The 26,022-nt window shown below is 39.6% G+C and overlaps 1 protein-coding gene across 5 annotated transcripts in view; it reads left to right on the top strand.

The window, feature by feature from the left end:
- Window positions 1-24,919, top strand: part of tle2b (TLE family member 2, transcriptional corepressor b) — a 94,033-nt gene extending 69,114 nt beyond the window's left edge. For 2 of the 5 annotated variants that reach the window (XM_053512793.1, XM_053512789.1), the window contains exons 5-20: window positions 766-828; window positions 3,129-3,203; window positions 4,990-5,167; window positions 6,705-6,721; window positions 8,025-8,156; window positions 10,237-10,290; window positions 12,065-12,229; window positions 12,698-12,830; window positions 12,971-13,143; window positions 13,389-13,465; window positions 18,293-18,542; window positions 19,671-19,918; window positions 20,011-20,158; window positions 20,263-20,413; window positions 20,566-20,642; window positions 21,975-24,919. In XM_053512793.1, the coding sequence (XP_053368768.1) occupies window positions 766-828; window positions 3,129-3,203; window positions 4,990-5,167; window positions 6,705-6,721; window positions 8,025-8,156; window positions 10,237-10,290; window positions 12,065-12,229; window positions 12,698-12,830; window positions 12,971-13,143; window positions 13,389-13,465; window positions 18,293-18,542; window positions 19,671-19,918; window positions 20,011-20,158; window positions 20,263-20,413; window positions 20,566-20,642; window positions 21,975-22,082 (2,049 nt within the window). In that variant the 3' untranslated portion in view covers window positions 22,083-24,919. The remainder of the gene's footprint in view (window positions 1-765; window positions 829-3,128; window positions 3,204-4,989; window positions 5,168-6,704; window positions 6,722-8,024; window positions 8,157-10,236; window positions 10,291-12,064; window positions 12,230-12,697; window positions 12,831-12,970; window positions 13,144-13,388; window positions 13,466-18,292; window positions 18,543-19,670; window positions 19,919-20,010; window positions 20,159-20,262; window positions 20,414-20,565; window positions 20,643-21,974) is intronic. The other 3 variants (XM_053512790.1, XM_053512792.1, XM_053512791.1) reach the window with 3 other exon arrangements.
- The last annotated feature ends 1,103 nt before the right edge of the window (window positions 24,920-26,022 follow it).

The raw sequence follows: 26,022 nt of genomic DNA, 5'->3' as shown, positions 1-26,022 counted from the left end.
TCTTTTGTGAGGTCAGACACTGATGTTGGACGAGAAGGCCTGGCTCGCATTCTCCGCTCTAATTCATCCCAGAGGTGTTTTATCGGGTTGAGATCAGGACTCTGTGCAGGCCAGTTGAGTTCTTTCAGAGCAAACTCGCTCATACATGCCTTTGTGGCCCTTCCTTTGTGCACTGTTGCACAGCCATGTTGGAACTGGTGTGTTGGGCTCGGCTTCTTACTTCCAGGGAAAGAAATTCGTAATGTTTCAGCTTACCAAGACATTTTGGACAATTTCATGCTCCTAACTTTGTGGGAACGGTTTGGGGATGTCCCCTTTCCAGTTCCAACATGACTGCCCAGCAGTGTCCCAATAGAACACCTTTGGGATGAATTAGAGCGGAGACTGCGAGCCAGGTCTTCTTGTCCAACATCAGCGCCTGACCTCACCAATGAGCTTCTGGAAGAATGGTCAAATATTCCCATAAACGCACTCCTAAACTTTGTGGAAAGCCTTCCCAGAAGAGCTGAATCTGTTATAGCTTCATGTTAGGGTGGACCAACATCATACTAAACTCTATGGATGAAGAATTGGATGTTACTCAAGTTCATAAGCAAGTGAAGGCAGACGAGCAAATACTTTTTGGCGATATAGTTTATTTTTCTTTGTAGCTATATACTGTAACTGTTCAGCACTTTAACGAAAGCATCAATTATGTCTCCAAAAGTCCCACATCTTTATAGATTTAACCGTTGGGTGTGTGTGTGTGTGTTTTTTTTCTCACAGGCAGAGATTGTAAAGAGGCTCAGCGCTATCTGTGCTCAGATCATCCCTTTCCTCTCTCAGGAGGTATGCTGGCAATGATTGACGACTCATCTTTCTCTCTCTCTCTCTCTCTCTCTCTCTCTCTCTCATACACACACTAACAAAACCACACATGCACATACTCACGCACAGGCAGAATGTTTCATCATCCTCATCGAGGACAACGCTCAAATTTCCTCTTATTTCCACTTATTTCCAGCTATATCAGCGCTTTTCCTGACAAGTACCATCTAAATAGCAGACATTTGTTTGTCATCACAGCACCTTAAAAGCAGCTATTATTTTTTTATTCCAGACAGAAGTCAGGTCATTAAACTGAGCACTGCTTGGCTAGAGTAATTGCGGCCCCGCTGGCCCTCAGTAACTCACAACGCTGGAAATTGACTCATTATGTTTAGTTGTTTGAAAATATGCTTTTTTTTTTTCACTTGCGCTTCGTCTTGCACCAGCATTGCTTTGAAAAGATCTGACGCATACGAATCGTCCAATAACTCATTTTTTTTTTTTCTTCTTCTACCTATTCTGCTTTGAGTTAATCACCGTCTGCGTAAGGAAAGTTTCTCTCTGTCCACTTAAATAACACTCGTGATTTCTGGGTGCATACTGGACTGACAGAGAACTCAACGGTAACTCAACAAGTAACTTCTCATAGCTGATAGTTTATTAGCACTTGTACAGCTCTAGTAACCTCACTGATCTACAAAAAAAGGGAAAAAGCAATCATTATTTTATATGATTAAAAGTTTGGATTTGTTTTACTGATGTCGGTCTTGTTTTCTTTGTTGAGATTCCACAATGGTTTAAGAAAAATACAATTATAAATTTGTTAGTGTAATATTTTATTCCATTAAGGCCCTTTGAGAAATTTAATAACATTATAGTCCGGTAAGGAAGGCTGTGGGGGAAAAAATCCTTATTATACACTGCAAATTGTCTTTCTTCAGAAAAGTCAAAGCAGTTCCTCATTTCGCTTCTCAGCTGCTGAAGTTCTATTTAATCGCTTGTCTTTTGTGTTGTTCGAAACAAAAGGAAACGGAAAACAGTCGGATTGTGCTCATATAATTTGCACAAGCCAATTCAGTCAGGAAATATCAAGAGGATTTTCACCAAGTGATCTCTTGAAACGGTTTGACCCAGTGAAACTGTCAGAGGTTTCCTAGTTCGAAAAACCACTACGTGAAATTTCACCAAAAACTGTAAATACTGTAAGGCCAAATATAGTTGCATGAGGCAAAACGTGAACCCACTTTATCACTACAGTTTTTCTAAGTCGCTTCTTGAATCAGCCTTATTATTTGCCAAACTATAAGTGTGTTTCTCAATACAACTCCTACAAACATCACAACATCATGGATCACCTTCCAAAGTACTGACTTTCTCAAGAGTAAAATGTTTTATCTCAGCTGTACAAGTGACACGTTACTGTAATCGCCAGAAATTGGACAGGGTTCAACTTTATGCTTATTACTGATTGTATTGTAATTTATTGATGAACCAAATCATTGCCATACTAGAAGAAAAAAAAGACAAGACTGTTTTTGACCAAAGAAAAGAAATGCACTGAAAGAATATTTTAGAGTGTCTTATCCAGTTTCATGCCTGATTATTAGTCGATCTAATGCTTTACACATTCCTCTCCAGTCAGGATTCACCTGTGAGCAGTCTATCAATTCAGGACATGTGAACAGGAAAAAAAACATCTAATAGAAACGTATAGAAAACATGTTTGACAGATTATGACAGCCGGTTCAACCATTTTGCATTTAATGATGTACAGTATATAATGAACTAACGCCTTTGAGTTTTGTGGGAGAGACTATTCATCATAGAAGCAGTATAATACATTTAGATCAACGCGACATAAGCAACTGATAATGTCGGAAACAGCAGACATTTCTGCATAATCATGTGACAAGATGATGTGGAGATTGTACAAATTATTCAGTTCTGATCTGAGAAATGCTGCTGAGCGACTGAGACAAACTGTCAAAGATGTAGCTGTATCCATAGGGTTTTTTTGTGTGTGTGTGTGTGTGTGTGTATATAAATAGGTGTATGAGTGTGTGTAGGAACCGAGTGTATTAAAGAGTACATTTTCATTCTCTCTTCCCCGTATTAAACATGTGTTCACCCTCTTGCAGTTTGCATGCCTGTGTTTGTTATACACTATACAGTATGTGATCTGGGTTTTTGTTTGTGCCTGGGTTTCCTCCTCTATCCACTTTGTTTCTGTTTCCTCGTCATCTCATGTCTATTTGGATTATCTTTATTCTGTGTTTATAGTCTCTAACCCTGTGCATGTGTTTGTGCTGGTTGTTTTGTAGCACCAGCAACAGGTGGTGCAGGCTGTGGAGCGGGCAAAGCAGGTCACCATGGCAGAACTCAACGCCATCATTGGGGTTAGTGACCTCTGACCCCCCACACTACAAGCACGCAGGAGTAAACACTGACGGAGATGCTGGGTTGATGAGTTTTTTCTTATTGCTTTGTGTAGTTACCACGATGCACATTAGAGTCTAATGCAATGTTATGATTTTTCGTACAAAAACCTTAAACCTAATTATATAATGTAAAAAAGATGGAGATACCTACAGTACTACAAATTATTTGAAGTCTTATGAGAATGCATACCCAGTATGTACACAGTACTGTACGTGCACAAATATTTAATACTGGGCTGGATCATCAGTGTGTGAGTTATATTTTACTGTGCATTATAGTGCATATAGTGCAGCACGTGTAAATATATAATTGGATCACTTTTGTCCCCTTTTCACGGTGCTCTCGTGCCTGTTAATCTTAAAAATCAGAGTGACAATTTTTGACATTTCCTGTTGGTATTATTCGGTCGCGCCGTTATGCTGCACAGTATAACAGGACAAGAAAATGAGACCGACCTGGAAATGTACTCAGTCAAGCATTACATTTATTGGCGCGAAACAGAACACCAGAAAATTTTCATAAATACAGCGAGAACTCATAAAACTCGTAAAATCCGTGGCAAATCCATAACTCTTTAATGATCATTTTAAAACAAACCTCAAACATTCAAACAAATGTCAGTATCTTGCAAACTCTATCCAGTGTTGAAGTTTTTTTGGGGCTTCTTTGGCCCAGACATCCAGAACGAATCATAGTTCTACAGCTCTCCGTCCTCTGGCACACATCTCACCCACCTGCATCCCATAACACAGCAGCTTCACTTCCTGCAGTCGGGTCAAATTAGAGTTGAATTGTGTTCTCGCTGCAATCAGGCTGCCCTGTGACTAACCTGAAAGTGGACTGATGCCACCTCTTGCAGGCTGGTTGTTTTGCTCCACCGTGTTGCTGCCAAAACAAACTGCAGTGAGGGGTTAAACACAGCGGGCTTCCATTCAAACAGGCTACGAGTCACATACACAGCGTTTAGTCCGTTCAAATCAACCAACGCTGTGTCTCCACACTTAGTCCGGTTTGTGTATGCAGGGCAGAACACACGCTGGATCGGAGCGTCTGAGTGACGTGGTCTTGGTCTGGTTCCCGTCCAACTCTAGTGTGGTTTCACTGCAGTGAGAATGCAATTTGACCCGACTTCAGGAAGTGTGCTGTGTATTATTGGTCCAGGAAACTTTTTTTTTCTGTCTATACTGTACTGGGGCACGAATTGAGCAGAGACGGACAAACGGAAGGGGAAAATAAATTATGTAAATATCTAATCGTAAATCTTAACCTGCTCTGTGTTCTCTCTGATGATTACTGTGATTTTGTGCAGAGGTTTGTTTATCCTTTTTCCATTGTTGTATTTCAGACCACTGAATGAAAGAGTTGCTTTCAGTCCTACCGATCAGCCAGTCAGCCACCATTTTCCGTTCTTTGGTTCATTTAACTATGTGCAGTGTGAAATTAAACCAAAACTAGTCACCAGTAAGCCAAAAGTAATTCGATTTGTTCTTAGAAAACGATGCAAAAGTGGCTTAAAATTTTGCACATGTAAAAGTGTCCAAAGTATACATTTATATTTTTAAACCTCCAATTTCTTTCTGTTTTTCTTTGTTTTTGTATGAGCTCTCACAATGGAGCTGTGATGAGAAGAGGCTTAATTTGGCCTTTTTCATTTTGTGATGTTTTTTCCTCTTGTTTTTCTCCTATATCTGTCTCTCTCTGTCTCTCTCTGTCTCTCTCTGCTCCACCTGTGCTTTGGAACAGCAGCAGCAGCTCCAGCACTTGTCTCATCACACCCCGGGTATCCCGCTAACCCCCCACCCATCAGGCCTGGCACTGGGGGGCGCCTCGGGCCTGTTGGCTCTCACTGGGGCGCTTGGCGTTTCTGCTCACCTGAGCAACAAGGACGAACGCAACCACCTGGATGCCGAGCACCTTCGAGGTACTGCACACGTTTGTACGCTTCACACGTTAGTACAGCAATGCTGTAACTTAATGGATCAGTCGAGATTTGTTAATTGTCCGATGATTGTTTCTTTTCTACTTTAGCTACAGTATGAGGTAAATGAAATTCAATCGTGTTTTAGGACGAAATCTGATTGCACTGCTTCTAAATGTGGTGTGATAGGCACAACCTGTACACAGTTTAGAATGCACATGCACTACTCGTCCAATACTCAGGTAGTGTTTAATGTAAAAACAATATAAGAAACCATATCCATATGCAAATTATCCAAGGTGATCATAATTAAGTGCAATCTTTGCTTGTCAACAGCCACCGTCACCAAACGTACACTTTATTAGGAACACTGTACTACTTTGCCTCAATTCTTTATGTTTGGAAACATTCCTTTCCGATTCTGATCAGTGTCACACGATTTGCATCTCGCATTTCCTCCAGATTCTTAAGATGCCATTTCATACTGTGAATCTCCTCTTCTACCACGTCCCCAATGAGTTCTACTGGACACAGATCCAGTAATCGGGGGGAACACTAAACTCATCGTCATGTTTATGAAACCAGTTTGAGACGATGCTTGCTTTGTGACATGGTGTATCAGGATGCTGGAAATTACTGTTAGAAGATGGGAAAATGATGTCCATTAAGGCACAATATTCAGATAGGTTGTGGCATTCAGTTGATAATTGATTTGTTTTAATGGATCCATTCTCAACACCACCTCCATCAGCCCGGACAACTGACACAAGGCAAGCCGCTTCATAGATTCATGCCGTTGGTGCCAAATTCTGACCCTACTATCTGTTTGCCGCAGCAGAATCTCTGGGATATTTTCTGCTTACGACAATGGTTTTGAGTGGTTACGAGAGCCATTCTGTCCGCTCGAACCTCATCTAGCCATCCTGAATTGACATCTCCCTTCTCTAAAACTCTTCCATCTGCAGGTCTGACATAATGTTACATAATTACATAATGTTGAGATGATCTGAAGTTGCCACATGCCACATTTAAATCCCCTCATTCTCGTGTTTGATGTGGACATTACCTGAAGCTCCTGGATATCTAAGTGATTTTGTACATTGTGCTTCAACCACACAACTGACTGATTAGATAATTGCACGATTGGGTGTTCCTAATAAAGTGCCAGGTGAGCGTATAAGCAACATGTAATATATTGTAGGTGTGGCAGTTATAAGCAGTGTGTGTATGTGCATGTGTACGTGATGCAAGAATGTAGTTATGATAAGGAGACTTGTTATTACTCCTGTTGGCGAACATAACCTGTGTGCGGTAAAGGGGATGTAGAGAGGACATCGGTACAATAGATGTATTTTTATAGCCGGACAAGGCTTTAGACTGTGACCTTGATTTGCTCTCAGTGTTGTTATTATTATCCAGAGTGACGTCAGTTCCCTCACTTCCTTTCTTTCCCTCTTTCTCTAATTATCTCCTCTTAACTCTCTCTCTCTCTCTCTCTCTCTCTCTCTCTCTCTTTTATTCTGTCTTTCTCTGCTCTCAGAAGGTACACCCAGCAGGGTGAGTAACAAACTTGTGTGGATATAGATATGTGTGTGAGTGTGTGTGTGTGTGTCACTACTTGTGCTAAATGTTTCCAAATATGGAGTGTTTCCTTTTTCTTTTTTTTTTGCAACCCTTTCCATCTAAATCCAATAAAGGAGCATGTAACAACAGCAATAAAAGAAATAATTAACAGCAATTGAAAGTGAATGCTATCATCATCATCATCATCTTCATCATCATCATAGTCTTATTCAGACAGCATTTTAATTAAGTAAATAAATAAATCAGTTTTATTAACATTTAAAAAATGAAGCCTGGTATAAAATATAAGAAGAGATGAGTAAAGGAAACTGTCACTGACAGCAACTTGTATAGCTCTGAAGCATTAAAAACCTAAACTAGCATCAGCACTTGTTTCTTCATCTTCGGATCAGCGTCGTAGCATCTTACACGGTTGACCCCTGGCAACGCTTGAAAGATTCTCATTATCAGTGTGTGCCTTGAACAATAAAACCGAATGATAATGCATAGACTGAAGCACCTTTTATTTCCATTTCTCATTTACAGTCAGTATAAAAGCTTTTTCTTTTTTTTTTTTTTTCAGTTAATCTAGCAGCACTAACAGAAACAGCAGAGAGAGAGAGAGACATGGACTCAGAGAGACAGATTTGGTGAAACAGAACTAAAAGTTTGAAAGAAGAGAGAAGTGTGTAGTTCTTGATGATCCGCTGATAAAAGGTGTTCAGAGGAAAAATGTGCAGCTCAGAATAAAAGAGAGACCGTGGTGTCCTAATCAATTCTCGTTCATCATTTCAGTGTTGCTGAACGAAGACGAGAGCGTAGGAAAGTGAGTGAGACGGGGCGAGAGAGACAGAGAGTCTGAGACAGATAAGACCACAGACACAGGCTTGTTGAGAGTACTGCACTTCTTTGTGCTGTTTTTTGTTCTCCCTCATCTTTGTCCAACTCACTTCCTGTTTGGCCCAGAAAGATCACTGATGCATAGAGAGTGAAAAAGCAGATCTTAGAGCAGTTGCGCTGTTACAGTTGGTGAGGATCCAGATTGGCTTTTATTCCAAGAATCTAGCTGTCTTTTTTTAGAGTAAACTGGGCTTGATGTAAAAATGTATGTTTTGCGAACATGCATAAAGGACTCATCAGTGTGTTTATGTGTGTGTGTGTGTGTGTGTGGTATGCATGAACATGTGACATTATCATCAGTGTGTTTTGCCTGGTAGTATGCATTTATGTGTTATGCCAGTTTGTGCTGATGTCATTTTCGTGTCTGTGTTCACTTTCTCTCTCTCTCTCTTCGTAGAGTAAGTCTGTGTCATCAACAGACAGTCAAGCGATAGAGGAGCGTCAGGGCCCCTCGGGAGTCTTCCCCTCTCACACCAGCAGTGACGCCAAGAGGAGGCGCTGTGAAGATAAAGACGGCCCGTCACATTATGTACGTCAACATTGCACAGTCAGGACCTCACACTGATCCCTTACTATGATTACTCACTGTCACTGTCATTTACAGTACCACAACTTTTGGCAACAGGAAACCAGAATTTCAATTTGCCATTCATTACTGAACATTGGTTAAAAAATAACTAATGACTGATGACTGTTGGTTATGTCAATAATTGTTTAAAATTAAAACAGGATATCTTTTTTAGTGAGCATTTTAAATTAGGAGAATTTGTTTTCCTGCTTTGTGCCCAGTTTAGAAAGACAATCTGCAAATTTTAGCCATTACAAAATAATTCCTGCCTCTAACATAGATGTAGGATGAGTAATGTTTCCTTTCTGTCTATAATCTAATCTCTTTAATTAAAAACATCTTCTATTACACAGTGACAGAGGAATTTTCTGATTTTATCTAGTCTAATGGTATTTAGACAAAGTAGTATTTAAAAAATTTTAACAGTGAAACCTCAGGTTGCGAGTAACGTGGTTTGCGAGTGTTCTGCAAGACAAGCAAAGATTTTTAATACATTTTGACTTGAAAAACGAGCAAGTCTTGGTTTACGAGTACCGCGTATCATGTCTCACGCATTCACAATTGAGCCAGTGTTTTTTCTCTCTCTTGCGCTGCGGAATTGTGGGTAATCGTCTCGCCTGCTGGGTCCTAGTGTATCTCTCACTGGTATAATCAACATCCGTGCACGCATTTTCTGCCTCAGCCTGTCGTTATGTGTGCGCGCTTGTAATTTGACACCGTACTGATTTACACACTTACTCTCACACCTTTAGTGTGTGTGCAGGTTAAATTGTTTTATTTTTACCTTATATAAACTTTATTTTATATATATATAATATATATGTATTAATTATTTTTATGTATTTATTTTTTTGGGCTGTGGAACGAATTATTAGAGTTTCCATTATTTCTTATGGAAAAATTACAATTTACGGTTTACGAGTGTTTTGGAATACGAGTCCACTTCCGTAATGAATTATGCTCTTAATCCAAGGTTCCACTGTACTTTTTTGTCTTTTTCCATTCTAGATTATACAGGTCTTCCCTTAAATGTCCTAGGCCCCACTCATGTTCAATCACACTCATACAGTCATACAGTAGATAACCCATCATTCCAAAGTTAACTTTGCAGTGTACATAGTGATTGATTCCAGCTAGACTCAAGGCCAATTTAGGAACTTAAGGTATATTTAAGATCTGGAGATATGGACAGTGTAATAGTGTAGCATCTTATTTATAGAAAAACAACAATCACATGAACTGGCCTTGGTATAGTGAATAATTCTGGATCTTCAGGCAAATCTCAGAACAAGGATAGTGAACAATTCAGCTGCATCTCTCAGTCTCAGTAACTATTGAAGCTTGATAGAAAGCTGTATGATTCTTAGTTCTTTATTTAACACAGCATCTGAATGAACAAATGATGACACTATTTATGATCCTCAAAAGTCCTCCAGACCTTAGCAGCAATTAGATATCATAAAAGGCTAAATTCTGCAGCAGGCTGCCAGCCATCCATTATGTACTAAACAACACTCTAATGATAATAACCCAGCAGGTGCCATTATCTAAGAATGTCTCGATGAGTTTAGTCCTTTTGGGTTTAACAGAGTCTGTACTTTGATCCTATCCACTAGATCAACCCAACGCGTCCTTCAGGAAGTATCATGTATTTAATATTGAAATTGTGATGTTACTGGGAAGTTTTATTTAAGCACAATTATTAGGCCACTTTTTTGTGCATAATGTCAATGTACTGGGAGAAAACAAATTCACGCTTTTTGTCCTTTTTACATTTTTGTATTCGCTAAAAAAAGAAAAAAAAAAGATTTTATTCCTGATGTGACCTTATTTAAGAAAAGCCCCTTCCTGAGATCGTTGCTCTTTGGTGGGGCGTGGCTCAGCACCAGCTCATTTAAATACCAACTGAAATGGGACATTTGGAAAAAGAGGCAGGTTCTGCTATTAAAAATGCACTATGCAGGGGGCATCCAGTTAGGTGATCTCTGAGACCTGTGCTAACTTGTCTAAAAAATTTTCCATCCTGTTTTCTTTCTCTTAGGACAGTGATGGGGACAAGAGTGAAGACAACCTAGTGGTGGATGTCTCTAATGAGGTATGTCCTTATTAGATTTTTTGAATTATCATTTTAAATTTTTTTTTTTTTTTTTTTTTTACTTAAATCTTCTTGTATACAGAAAGTAGTATGACAGTTTACACAGTTATACAGAGTGAAGCCTGTAAAGTTCTTATAGTGACACTTTTCCAAGTTTTGCATTAGTGAAAAATTCATTCTTATTTATTTTTATTTTAAAATTTGAAAATAATTGCATCATGCATTTCAAAATTTGGATCTATATAAATAGAAGGTAATGGCAGGTTTTATGTAGATGGCTTCAGTGATACAGTGTAGCCGATTAGGTATTTAATGTGCAGAAATTAAGCACTATCACACAATGCGGTAGTATTATAGAATTATAGTAACAATGCGGCTGTGATGATAACCAGCACAACAGCACAATCATTTATTATCTATAGATTATAATTTGTTTGTTTATTTAACCAGTTATTTTGCTCCTTTAACACAATTTCTTCCACGACTGGCGGAATAAACTAAGCAAGACTGGCAGAGCTGGCGACCGACAGTTAGTGACTAACGGTGTAATTAACAGGGGTAAAAGTAGTTTTAAATTCTTGCTTTCTAGTGAAAAGGTGAGGAGAATAAACCATGGACCATGGCAGTGGACAGTCCTTTAAATCTCATATGTTTCTCTTCCATTTCCATTTATTCCGATTTAGAATATAAGCTTCATTAACTTCTGGGTTTTGGGTAGAATTCCAAGTAGTGTTAAATGGAAGGCTAGTGCGCTAGGCTGTACATTCATTTGTCAACACACCAAGTAGTGCCCTTGATTAAGAGTTAGAGAAGAATATTAAATTCAGTCTTATGTTAGAAGCTATTTAGCTTTGTACCTTGACCTACTAGGGGTTACTGTGCATTATCACACATCCTGGAAAGCCTCTTGCCCAATCAGATTACTCGGTCTGAACTAAATGTTATAATAGATTTTATCTTAATTACGATCTAACGTCTTGTATGTAGAAAACTGGCCCACTGTCGCACTTTGTCCTGTTATTGTTCTGTTCAGCTCTCTATTTAAGTTCTGTGTTTTAGTTTGTCTGTTAAGTTTATTGTCTCTTAGTGTTAGTGATCCGCTCCCATTTGTGTTTTGCTCTGAGTGTATTTGTTCATGATGTCTATTAAGGAGGTTTCTGAACCTGCATCTGGCTGCGCTCTTAATCCTGACACTCATATGAAGCTACTTAGTCTATTCCCTAAAGCTTGATAAATAGGACATTTTGTTATGATTAAATACAATTTACCACTGTCTTCCAGCACGGGGCTGTTTTTCTTTTTTTTTTTCCCAGTAAGCTAACGAGGCCATGGTGTATTCCTTTCATCGCTCAGCAAAGTCCGTGTTATTAGTTTAGTATAAGCTCACCAGTCCTCTACAATATTTTCAGCCTTTGAAATTCCTCATGTGGCATAACGAAATATGTTTTCTCTCCATAATTTGCCTTACAGACACAAAACAATATACACACGCTCTCCCTGCGTGAGTGTTCTGCAGTCTTGAATAATAGATAAACAGCGAGCAGAGAAAGAGCGACAGAAAGAGGAGAAGTGAATGAGATAAAGGATGAGAGATGGAGAGGGGGAGAGATTATGAAGCTATTAAAATGCATGATATTTGAGACCTTATACCGTAGGTGTCCATGTTATAGCTGAATCAGATCAATTGTATGCAGAGAATGGAATCGATTGGATTTGTTAATACTGGCCATCTTTATGTTTTCTAATTACATTTCCCTTACTCCCCTGTCTGTAGGACCCTTCCTCTCCTGTCGGCAGCACTCCTCACTCTCCTCATGGAAATGGCTTAGACAGAGCACCTACACTGAGAAAGGAGCTTCCCAGATCACCAAGCCTCCCTCCTGCCCCCTCACCTCCAGATCACAGCCCCGCTCCAGGCAAGAGCAAGGACCTGGCACAGGTAAAGCCTGGCACAGATATCGCACCTCTGCTGCACAAGCCATTCTCTACATTCACATAAAAAAAAAAAACTTCCGTTAATATGCTGGCTAAAAGCGTCGCCATGATTTAGGCTGCTTAAGAAAGAACAGTTTTAATTATATAAATATCTATTTAATATCGCACATAGAAAAATACAAAATTGATTTGAACACACAAAAAAAAGTTTTTAAAATACATTTCACATTCTTACAGAGTTTTATTGATAATGATATTTTATACTGATGGATTGAATTTTTGTTAATCCAATGTAAATTGCATTTCGAAAAAACATTAAGTTGTCTAGTGTTAATTTGCGGAATGATTTCATATCATTTTTCCCCCTTTTTTAATATTTTGGCTTTGACCCCGTTCGTGTCCTTCATCCACAAAATAGGCACATGTTATGACCACTGATAACTGAATGTAGGATCACATTGCTTTTCTGCAGTCAGAGAAATGTCAGTCACCATCGTCGAAGTCAGGCAGTAGTTCCCCCTCGCACCGTGAGGCCCTCACCCCTGGACCCAGCACTTCCTGTCTACGGCTCGTCACTAAGCCTGTGTCCTCAGCAGATCCTATGGGTAAAGGACGGCTGTGATTTCAAGTTTTTATTAGATAATCAGTTTTTGCATTACGGTTAGCTTTTTTTTAGTCACGCAAACAGTTGATGGACCTCTGACCAAAGTATGCGGGGTTTTTTTTGGTTTGTTTGTTTTTGTAGCAGCTTTGCGCAGTCCTTTGTCCATGGCACCAGCTTCTTATCCAGCTCATTTTGGTGTCGTGTCTCACGCTGGACTGAATGGAGAGCTGGCCAGTCCAGGCAGCTTTGGTGGATCAATCACTCTCTCACCCCAGATCAGTACTGCAGCTAGTGCCTACACACGCAGCCCCATGGTGAATACACAGTCCCACACACACACACACACACACACACACACACACACACACACACACACACACACACACACACACACACACAGAAGGATCATTAGCTTGCTGTTGTGACTGTGTGCCACTGTAGTCTTTATTCTAACATATGCTTATTACTGTCTGACTTTCACAATCTTTTACACTGAGTAGAGCAAAAGTCAATTAACGGTCTCCTAAAATGAACCCATACTTCACGTTGTGTTCCACAGGTGGCATATGAATCCCGCTCTCACCTCAGGCCCTCAGGGCTGTCCTCCTCGCTGCCCGGATCCAGTGGGGGCAAGCCGTGAGTTTCTCCCTTTAAGGCTTTTGCTTCAGGCTTTCTTCCCTTAACATCTCTCCATGTTTGGATTGAATTACACTGATGTACCCAAACTGGATAACGTATGGGCCGTATGTTACAGCACTAATGTTTGGCTTATAATAATGCATATTTTGCTGGAGCACTTGATTAATGACCACTGTGTGTTGTTTCACACACAAGCACATAGACACACTTTTGATCAGACTAATATGGAGTTTAAGGGGCTTACTTCAAAAAGACGCTTTCCCATTTGTCGCTATGTTTTGTCAGTAATTGGTTAGATCATTACATGAAAAATTGGTTACACACAGTAAACAAATCAGATATTTGCACCTCGGAGCTGCTCATCCTTAATTTGTGGAACTGCTGTCATTTCTAAATGCTTTGTTCTGTTCTTGCCCAGGCAGAAACTATATTTATACAGTATGTATTTACTATATGTGTTTTGTATTACATGTAAATGTAGTAAATGTTACTGTTAAGGTATAGTTTAATACTATATCACATTGACATGCTTCGACACTAACCCCATATTTGGTCAGTCAGCCAGAACATGTTGTGTTTTTCTTCTTTAGTTTTGTGCCCAGGCTACAAGACGATGCTTTATAACCCTGCAGCATTCAGCTACACCATGAAGTTTACTTCTTTTTTTTTTATTGCTAACTTTTTAAGTCAGGCTGTAATTTAATAAGAAAAAAAAAATACATACAAATCTGCATGGCTACTAACAATAATTTGCACATTTTAGTCACACTGATTACTAAACACATGTTTTAGTGCAAAGCTAAAGAAGAAAAACCTTTTGTGCTGTTCAACTACATCTGGGACAATCGGTGTAGTGAAGGGGTACTTTTCCTGCTTGGTGCTCTTTTAGGCACTTTTACATTTTCTACAAGGACAACAGCTCACCTCAGACAGGTACAATCTGTCTTGATTTTAACCCTCACATCTAGGCGACCTCATTATCGGCCTGATGATTGGATGATGAATTGAATCCCGTTTTTTTTTCTCCAAGAGAAGAGAACACTACTCAAGCGGTCGACATGATTACAGGACACACCATTCATATGACACAGTGCTTTTAAAGAAAAGCTTCACACCGTGCCACCAAGCCTTTTGAAACGTGTACCAGAGACATTTCAAAACCGCTATAATGCATTTATTCTGTGGAAAGAATACAGTGCATCTATTTATTCTGCAGTGGAAGTACAAAAAAAATATCACTTGCCAATGCCAGTTCTGTGATATTGAATATATTTCAAATAAAAGCGCATGCCAGACTGCTACACACAATGTGTCACTGAGCCTTATCATCAATAAAATTTGCAGATCCTTTGTTCAGATTTGTTCAGATCATGCATTGTGCCTTGATTGTACCGAAGCTTTGAATGCATAATCTACACAGCTCCATACTATCCAGAATTAGATGGAATTTGCTAAATAGCATCATGGGGTGCAGAATAAGATCCAATGGATTTAATTACAGATGTAAGCACACAAGTCCACCTCCGGTTATTAATTATACCTCACGCTGATGCGTCCCTGTAGAGTCTTTGGGTTATGAAGCTTCCTGCAGCAATCGTATATTATGGCCACTAATTATCTTGTCAAGACAGCTTGACTGATGTTTGTTTTATGGATTAGTCAGATATCTAATTCTTATAACACGATAGCAATGTTTACAGACACCTTGTATATTACAATCTGATCAGTGGAATGTTTTTTTTTTTTCTTAAAACCAGGCAGCTAATAAAATTGAACAGTATTTGTCATGTTCTATTTATTTATTTATTTATTTATTTAGCTATATATTAACATGTTCTGCATTTTTTGTTTTTTTGTTTTCTTTTTTTTTAATAACTGCTCTATTTGACAACTTGGTATATCAATCAATCTGGTGAACTTTTTCTGCAGTGACTGCAAAAATGAAAGTTTGAGCCACAGATAAATCATGCAGAAAAATGGAAATATGTAATTTATTCTCAGATGGTAGGAGAACGCCCAAAACATCTGAGGACTAACACTTCAGAACTTTACAAATTTCAGAACTGAACAAAACAACATATGATGTAATTTTATCCACAGGCTTCATCTTTCCTAGTAAATATGAGTAGACATGACAGATGGGCCATGCTGAAAGCTTTCAGAGTATTTGCTCAGCAGTAATTTCTTTATATTCAGTCTCACACTAGAACATTTTGCTAATTGGTAGTTCTTTCTACAAAGCCTTTCTTAGCACAAAGGCGTTTTAAAAAATGTATTTGCCAAACATTAATGGGACATGAGTAAATGTCTCGTTATGTCTTTTTGAAGGTTGGCCGTATACAAGCTGTCTCACACAGACCAAAAAGATGTATATTTAAGGTTCAAATTTAAGGTGGACCATTCGCCAATTATAGACCAATTATTAGGTCTTTATGAAGCAGTTCATGTCAGGACAGAATGGCCTAGACATAGGTGCCAGTAGATGTCTTAATAGGTTAGTCACCATGCACTGGCAACCAGCTTTATATTCATAAATCATCCAGGGTATCATTTACTCTGTTGTAACTAATATATTGTTAAGTCAGATCTACTGGTCTATGTCTGTATTGATATCACAGCTTCCACAAGTGGATTTCAGGAATCAGCAAATAGACCAACTCGTCATCACAATTTCATGGTGATCTACTGACTTTTGTTCTGTATAAGGTCAAGAAGAACAAGACGACGTATATGTATTAATATATGGTACACGGATCTTGAAAATACCATTTGGACTCTTAAACTGTTCATCAAATTTCTCACAAAGGCCTGACTACTCATAGAAGAATAAAGCCAGCCTACAGCGTAACCAATGGAATTTCACTGACCTACATGGATCACTCATCAGTCTCTGTGTTCCATCATGAGCACAGAAAGTCTGTAAATAATGATACCATGACTGTGTGTTTAAAACCAGATCATTTCTACTGGTAGCTCATGCAGTCAGACTGAATCGCCCAGCTTTGTTCACACTGCAGATCCCCACATATCTTTCAAGAAATAGCAGAGGACTCAAAAGCAGAAGCAACTTCAGAACTCGCCATCAGAGTGTATGTCTATGTATTTATTCACCTAGGTATGTTCCTGCAAATGTAATGGTTCATAGTGGTTGCTCCTGTTGTCAGTGTGTGTGTGAGTGGTTTTTAGGAACAGGTTGGTTATAGTTTACAATGTTAAACCATCAGTACACAAATAAAGTAATTAAGTAAAGGATAACATTATTGACATTATTGCAGTTAAAGGAAGAAATACAATGACAGTATGATTTATGTGCTGTTACACCATCCCCCTGCTTCATTTCCCGTGATGTAACAGCAATATGGCAATTATGTTTATATACATATATATGAATAAAGAATGCCACATCATATTTTTCATCCATTTATAGTGGATTAATATTAATATTAATGATCATTAAACAAGTTGAATTCCAAACATCTATTAACATACAGTACACAAATTTGCTTTTATTTATTTATTTATTTATTTATTACTTTTTCTGTATCCTATACCAATCCTGGAGATTTCAAAACTATAAAATAACATCATCATGATAAAATTGGCTCAAGAAGGTGTGTCCAGTTAGACTGGTAGTGTGTACATACTGTATATACATATATACTTTAATCCATCCATCTTGGAATCTTGGTAGTCCAACTATGGACCAATGGTGGCCATTGTATTTATTTCCATTTTTACAACCTTGGTAGGACCTCTGGTCAACATTCACGAACGCGTTTACTATGGGCAATTTGGGAACACTGATTAGTCTAATCTGCTGGTCCTTGGACTGTGGGAGGATACTGGAGCCCACCAAGCGTGGTGAGAACATGCAAACTCATGCACACAGACCCTGAGGCAGGAATCGAACCCGGACCCAGGAGGTGCTAACCGCTAAACCACCGTGCTATTATATGAGCATTCCCACATTTCCCTTCATTCTATCCCTTGTTTGAAAAATTAAAGAGTGGTCTTAAAAATAATTTTACCTTGACACTGGAATCATAATAAATGTGGAGGAATGTGAAAGAAACTTTCCTCCATGTTTAATTTTACCTCCATTTGGTGTCCCTGTGTGAGTTATTCCATATATAAGAAGTTATTATAATGTGTCACTGATAGATACTTAATCAGTAGTAATATATTTTTCTGGCTGTTGCACAATACACAACAGGTCTGCTCCGTCTCCAACACTGGCCTGAGATGAATAGAATATCTGAGCTGGTAATTAGCGTTCTTTGAATTCTGTGAAATGAATGCTAATGAACGAGCACCGTTGTTTGTCCTTAATGGTATGCAGTGTGTTTTGGTCGGTGTTAAATAACACGCCTCTTCTCTTTACAAACCACACACACATGCACACACACACCGTTTGTTATATTGCAGGTGGACTGTTTAATGTAGGTCTTAAAATTTTTCCTATGACAAAGCTTTTGCTGAATGCAATGGAAACAGCACATAGACATCCCCATGGAAATATTTTCAAAACTGTCTTTTTATTATTTATAATTAACAGGAGTGCTGGATTTGGCTATGGAGCTTTGATGTATTTGTTTGTATCAGTTCCAGTTCGATTTCTGTAAAGGCTGGCTTCATTGTAGCAAACTTTTGTGAATTTCCTTCATCTTGCTTAAATTATCATGTGTTTTCCAAAATGATGTATTGGTTATTTTATTGTTATTAGAATAAAAATGTCTTTACCGCAATTATACTGAGTACAGTGAAATTTTACTCCATCAATCCACCTACTAGAAACCATTCTGCTGTCTCTCCTTTTGTCTCCAGTGCATACTCATTCCATGTGAGTGCAGATGGACAGATGCAGCCCGTGCCCTTCCCTCCTGATGCCCTCCTGGGCCCTGGCATCCCGCGCCACGCCCGCCAGATCCACACGCTTAGCCATGGAGAGGTGGTGTGTGCCGTGACTATCAGCACCTCCACACGCCACGTCTACACTGGCGGCAAAGGCTGCGTCAAAGTGTGGGACATCAGCCAGCCGGGCAACAAGAGCCCCATGGCCCAACTCGACTGTCTGGTCAGTTTCTAAACACTTGTGTTTACCTTCCTTGTTGGAATATCTGATACTTCTGGAATTTCAACTTCAAGAGATTAAATTTCCTTAGAGCTCCACTAGTTCACATGATGTTGATGTTTGTCATTATGGTGGGAGCCGTCTTAAATCTTTGCTTTGTGGTTGATGCTGTGTATCTGCAGTGTAATTTGGATTGGACAGAAGCTATTTCTAGTCATTTGCTAATTAATATGAGAGAAATGTTTATGTTCTTGACAGTTATTTTTGTTGTTACCATGTTGGGTCCACAAGTGAGGCAACTATCACATTAACAACCTGAAGTGACTCAAATTAGATTTTTTTTTTTTTTACCCTAATGCGACACAGATCTGATTTATTAAGAACCGTCTAAATATACAAATCTGATGTTTTTCAGACCAGATCTGAGTCACTTATGTTCTTTTATTGGTCTTAGACTGGATACATGGTCATGTGACTCGAATGAGTCAGATCGGAGTTCATGTGACTTTTTGCATGGATAGGGCTCTGATGTCATCAATTAGTACCGGCAATAATAAAAAGTAATAAAGTAATAGCTGCTAAAACGGTTAAGCAAGGCATTTGGCTTTCTTCCTTTTTTTGGACCTCAACAAATATAGACGACTAACTGCTTGCTGTCTGCCAAAGCAAAATACCAAACATATTTTTGCTAAAATCTCATCAATTGTTTTAAATAAATGAGCAGTCGCAAAAGTATGACGTTTTCATTCAGATAACGTGAGCAAAGATGTATCGATGTCCATGTGCGTGTTGTTTTAGAAGACAGGGACAGATAAAGGTCACTAATTATAAATGTGATCCATCATGATGTGCAGATCCGATCTGACTGAAAGATCAGAATTGAACAACATGGCTTGTAATGTGAAAGTCTTAACATCTTTGTCTTAGCTAGCGACATCATCACCCTGTCTAGCTAGCCTTATTTACCAGTTGCCTAGCAATGACGTTCAAATAAATGAACTGTGAGTGCATTGTTACAAATATGGAAGAGATTATAACAATCTCTTGACTACCACAATATATCGCTACCACTATAATGAAGAGAACCAGTGGCATAAGGATAAACTTTTTTCTCTCTGGTTATCCAATCAGAACAGGGACAACTACATCCGCTCATGTAAGCTCCTCCCAGACGGTAGAACTTTGATAGTCGGTGGTGAAGCCAGCACTCTGTCCATCTGGGATTTGGCCACGCCCACTCCACGCATCAAGGCAGAGTTGACGTCCTCGGCTCCGGCGTGCTACGCTCTGGCCATCAGTCCAGACAACAAGGTCTGTTTCTCCTGCTGCAGCGACGGCAACATCGTCGTGTGGGACCTTCACAACCAGACGCTCGTCAGGTATCTGCGCTGTACATAACGATGCGGTGTGTGTGATGATTTATGAGTGTGGGTTTTGATGGATGTGGTTTTTAACGCGTGTTCCTTCACAGGCAGTTCCAGGGCCACACTGATGGAGCCAGCTGCATCGACATCTCCAACGACGGGACCAAACTGTGGACCGGGGGACTCGACAACACGGTGCGCTGCTGGGACCTGAGAGAGGGCCGACAGCTCCAGCAGCACGACTTCACCTCCCAGGTACATCAGCACCAGAGAATCATGGGAATTTGAGTTTTAGTACTCATAATGTTTGATGGATGTGTGTTTTTAATCACTCAATTGCTTCTCGTGTGTGTGTGTAGATCTTCTCCCTGGGCTACTGTCCTACTGGAGAGTGGCTGGCAGTGGGCATGGAGAGCAGTAATGTGGAAGTTCTGCACGTCTCCAAACCAGACAAGTACCAGCTGCACCTTCACGAGAGCTGTGTGCTGTCACTCAAGTTCGCCTACTGTGGTATGAGTAAACACTCACATAACCAGCCAAACTGTGCAGTTTCGCTGCTCATAGAATAACTAATTATAGAAGTACATCGTGCCACCCATTGAGCTCTTTTCTGTGTGTGTGTGGCTTCTGTCTGTCTGTCTGTCTATTCGTCTGTGTCTCAGGTAAATGGTTTGTGAGCACAGGAAAAGACAATCTGTTAAACGCGTGGAGAACTCCATATGGAGCCAGCATCTTCCAGGTAAGTGGGGGAAACCAAGATGAGATGAGAGTCAGAAATCAGAAAATGTAACCTTCTGTCTTGTCTTGTGCTAAATTGGACACACGTATCTTAAAATCCTTTGTGTCATTATCGCCAAGTAACCAACATTGGTTTTCTGACGCGGCAGCCTAATTCTCTGACGAAAACACGTTGTTTTCCTTAGATAATCACAGATTGATTTGAGGTTCCGAAAAAGGACGTTGCTTTCACGCGAGGACAAATTAGATGTGCAGAAGCCTGTTGAGATTTATGACACATTTAAAATCCATCACCTATTGATTGAACAGCGCCCTGAACACTACATATGTAGGATCAGTCCTTCATTAAGGAGGGAGAGAATGTTGTGGGGACTTTTACTATATCATGGCAAAAATATTTTTTATTTAGCCGTGTCCAATTTCTTCCCGATCACTAGGGGGCTCCCACATTAAGACTAATACTACCACTTAGTCGGGGAGGGCCGAAGACTATCACGTGTTTTCTTCGAACCACATGACGCCAGCCGACCACATCACAGACGCCCCTGATTGGCTGTAGAGCCGTGATTAATGTGGGAGCACTAAGTACCTCTCATCCCTCCCCTCTGAGAGAGCTCAGCCAATCAGCTCGCTCTAGACCTCCGGCTGCGAGAGGTTACCCTAGAATCAAACTTTTCACTTTTCATTCTTTTGCGTTTCTGTGTATCATGTTTTCTGACCGTTCATGTGGAGGAATTTAAATGCTACAGGACAAAAAGCTAATTCCTTTTTGTCTCTTACATCGTGCCCCTTTTGAAGTGATTAACTTTTTTGTTATTGGGATCTTAAATTAATTATGCCATCATCTCAGGAAAAGCACATTTGTTATCTTAAGTGACAAGATTACACTAACTGACTTACACACTTACTGTACACACTTGAGTGTGTGAGGAAAGTATAGCGTCATGTCAGGAAAACATTTAACTTCCAGCGGTGCTGTAAATAATTCAATCTTATTAGAGAACATTAACTTTTGGGAACTCAAAAAACTAAAATCTGGAAATCTAATGCTCTTTTTATGGCTTCTGTAACTCTTCACATTATCATGTCTCTGGCATCTCTTTCAGTTCTCCGCTGAGTTTGTAATTAATGTTTGTTTGATGGTCTGAGTAAGCGTTTGTGATTTGCAGAAAGTTATTAAGAGCTAGAAAGCAGTGAAGATGACTTCGCTGATGACTGGGACGGAAATAAACAGATTACTTATACATTACAATAACATTTAAATGACCAAGTGCATAGTGGTTTGACGTGTCTTTTTTTTCTTCCTTCTCTCTCTCTTTCTTTCTCTTTCAAGTCCAAGGAGTCCTCATCCGTCCTGAGCTGCGATGTCTCCCCAGACGATAAGTACATAGTTACTGGCTCTGGAGATAAGAAAGCCACCGTGTACGAGGTGGTCTACTGAGCACATGAGAGACGAGCGAGAGAGGGATGGATGGATGGATGAATGGATGGATGGAACAAAAAATGAGTTGAAAGAAAAACAGGGGAGCTCATTCATGGCAGCTGTTGTGGGCAACCATAGGTGCTCTTTCCGAACTGTATTCCCCTGCATCATCTAACCATTAGTACCATTAAACTCCCTTCCCATCCCCATTCCATCCCTCTATAAGTAGGAAAAAGAGAGACAAACTGAAAGAATAAACAGTGGGAGTATAATTAGCACAGTGTCTAGATGAAACGCCCAGCAGCGATGAGAAAGCACACAGGAGACGAAGTAAGCACTTAGGGAGCTGCAACTCACACAAACACAGATAGCAGACAATCAATGCATTACTGCAAAAGAAAAAACAAAGATCACACTTTAATGAGACCAAATGCAACAGAGCTCGTTACACAGCGCCTCAGAGAGCAGAAACATCAGACCGCTGCAGCGTAGCGCGGGCTCTGGCCTGAGAAACCTGTTCCAGTGTGTCTGCATCACACCAATTACACACGCACATAAACTAATCTGGCTGATGTGGAAGCCTGATGTTTATACCGCTGATCACTACCTAATGGTCTGCAGAACCATATTCACCCTGAAAATGACTCCTGGATATTTGGCCAAAAATGTAAAATTGTCCCTGACTTGTCATTGACAAAGATCTTATGCTGCCAATTGTTTGGTTTTCCAGTTTGAAGACGCTGGTTCACATTCCACGTCTTTAATGTTGTGCTTGATTGGGTGGTGTAGTATTAATGCCACCTCATATCTCCAGGGTCCCAGGTTTAATCCTGAGCCTGAGGTCACTGTCTGTTTCACATGCTCCTTCCACAGATGGGGTGGAATTCCTTCCAAAACATGAGGAGAAGCATGGTGGTTATGTCAAATTGCCCCTAGATGTGAAAATGTGTGTGCATGTCACTCCGAGATGGACTGAGCCTATTCCTACAGGAATACGCCTTGGATCCGGAGCATGTTTCAGGCTTGATGGTTAACGTTCATGTTTTTATGTTTTTACGATGTGTCACTAGTGTAAACAAGTTTCTGCTCTGAAATGAGCACTCCAAATCAGTCATGTGTCCAAAGAAGAAGCAAAAATACCACAATCCATTATTTCCGTCGTGCCGAAATGGACGCACTAGCAACAGTCTTAATTAGATAGATGATTTGATCTAAAGGTCAGCCTGAGCTGATCAGCTGCTGTTTTTTTGCCGTGTTTACTGGCACTGAGAGTGAAACAGCGGTGAGGTACACATGCAGAGTGCTGTAATATAAAATAAACACAGACTCTGATATGACTGTCATTTGTCATTACTGTTGCAGCCCTTGTATCAGATATGTATTCAAACTAGGACAAGTCACGGAAATCAGAAATACAAAAAAAAAAAAACAGAAGTGTCACATAACATTTCTAACAAAACGCTATTGTAACAGATTCCTTGACGTGTTTTAGCGCTCTCCAGTCTTCCCAGGCTGTGGGTAATAGGCAGGCTACAGTTTAGTTTGCAGCAATCTTTGCCTTTGTAATCACGCCAGAACACAAAGCCAGAACACAACAACCTTTTTTTACTCTCCCGTATCCGCACAATCCACTCACTCTATCTTACACATTATTTCCGCCCTCTCACACACGAGTTCCACTTAAAACTGTCCCTCATGAAGCCGGAGCTGATAACAACTGCGTTTCTCTTCTAACAGCATTAACAAATTAAATGTTCCCTATGTAAAGATATAAATGAAGTATACAGGACTTTAGGAAGAATACTAAATTCTAAGGCGGCACAGTGGTCTCGTGGTCAGCACTGTGCTGGCACTCCAGGGTCGAGGGTTTGATTCCCAACCCAAATACCCTGTAGTGTGTGTGTGCCCTGCAATGGATTGGCACTTTGTCCAGGGTTCACTCCGCCTTGTGCAGCTTGTATAGGCTTAGTAGTTTAGAAGATGAATGAATATTCAACATAAATAAATACATATACACTTTTACAGTGTGCTGCACATCACAATAAATAACTTAAATTAATATAGTAACCTTAATTAAAATGTTACAAAAACTATTGTGTACAGGAATCAAAGGTAACCATCTTAACTATAAAAATAATAATAATCCCTGCAGACATGTATTTTTTTATTATTATTCCTAAATCATCCCATAATACACCCCTGCTTCATTCCTGTATCTCGAAGCGCTGTGGTTGCCCACCCAACCTGTGATGTCTGAAAGTGATCCTCACCATGCTGAGGGAAAAGATTTTGTGCTTTTAATTTGCTCAATATGTTTCTGGGGTTTTGTTTATCACATTAATCTGATATGTGATTCAGAAGACCTGTCTTGGAATCTGAAATATTCTTTCGCTTGCTACTTTTCCAAACACACACAAAAAAAAGAACTGTAAGATTTTTGTAATGAAAATAAGTAATAGTGCTACAACAGTGTTTTGTTCTGTTTATTGTTATGCATATAGTGTATTTGCTCCTTTCTATAACCGGCTCAGATGACGGCTGCCCAAAGATGTTGGGATTTTAGTCTTGCGCAATCCAGACCATATCCACTGCCTTATCATTACATCTTACCTGTAACAGGAATTGCATCACATCTGGTCATGCTATGGGAATCTCTGTATCTAATGCTGCCTGAGGCTTTGTTTCTATACTGACAACAGCGTATAGTGTCCAGCAATCTCGCTCTGAAGCCAAGGACTTTTTTTTTTTTTTTTTTTTTCTCAAAAAGGCACAGTTGTGATATCTCTCTGTAGCACTTCAAATGAGATGTACCAGACATGCATATAAAGACAATTAAACTTGTGGTCATCTTTTGAGTTCTTGTATTTCTGATCTGTCACAATTTATAATTTCTGTAATATGGAAAGAAACACTTTTTTTTTAAATATATGTTTGAAGCAAGTTCAGATAATAATCAGCAAACAGGGACACATCATGAAAATCCTCCAAACAAACAAAATATTAATCTCTGTATATCTATACTCATCTTTACATTATGTATATGTATATTTGTTTAATCTGTATCTGTATCTCAATCTTAAAGCATTTTCATGTATCTCCATCTGTCTAACTGGTGACGTTTTTAAGTTTTCCGCTAAATAGAGTTCAGAACATTCTCTTCGGTCTGCGTCCCAACCAAAAGTCAAGTTTTAGCATAAAAAAGTAACAATGAAGAAAATTGCATTGCAAGTTTTAATTGGGCTTTACCGAATAATGCCTACCTCTACATTTATAACTTCATCAACCCATGGGAAAACAATACTTCAAAATTGAAAAGATTTAAAAGTTTAACAATGAAATTGTGAAAAGTTTTATGTACAGCATCCATATCAGCATCCAAGTCACTCAACACAGTACAAGTTTCTTCAGTCAGTCCAGTGTTCTCTGGTCACACTAACAGTGGTGGATTCATTCAATCAGTTTTGTTACACGCCAATTAACCTAACCTGCATGTCTTTGGACTGTGGGAGGAAACTAGAGGAAACCCACCAAGCACGGGGAGAACATGCAAACTCCATGCACACTGGCCGGGAATCGAACCCGGACCCTGGAGGTGCAAGCCGACAGTGCTAACCACTACACCAACGTGTCGCCCCAAGGCACAAGGACTTTCATAAGTCAGTGGGCCAAAAGACATTGTCTTGTGTACATCAGGAGCTGTTTAACTGGTGCAATTCCGACCACACAATGTCTGTGGACAGAAAGTTAGAACAAAGAGCGAACATGAAATTCTGCGTGAAACTTGGCAAATCTGCTAGAGATGTTTGACATGATTCGGCAAGTGTACAGCATCGCTGCAATGCGTCAATCGAGGGGTTTTGAGTGACACACATGAACATCACTGGAAGAGGTCAGGATAACCTTCAACAAGGTCAAACCAAAAAAATGTCGAAACCATTCAGCAACTTGATGATGCATA

This window comes from Clarias gariepinus, chromosome 15 (genome assembly GCF_024256425.1).
Source record: "Clarias gariepinus isolate MV-2021 ecotype Netherlands chromosome 15, CGAR_prim_01v2, whole genome shotgun sequence".
Classification (NCBI taxonomy): Eukaryota; Metazoa; Chordata; class Actinopteri; order Siluriformes; family Clariidae; genus Clarias; species Clarias gariepinus.
This window is presented reverse-complemented; position numbering and strand designations above follow the sequence as displayed.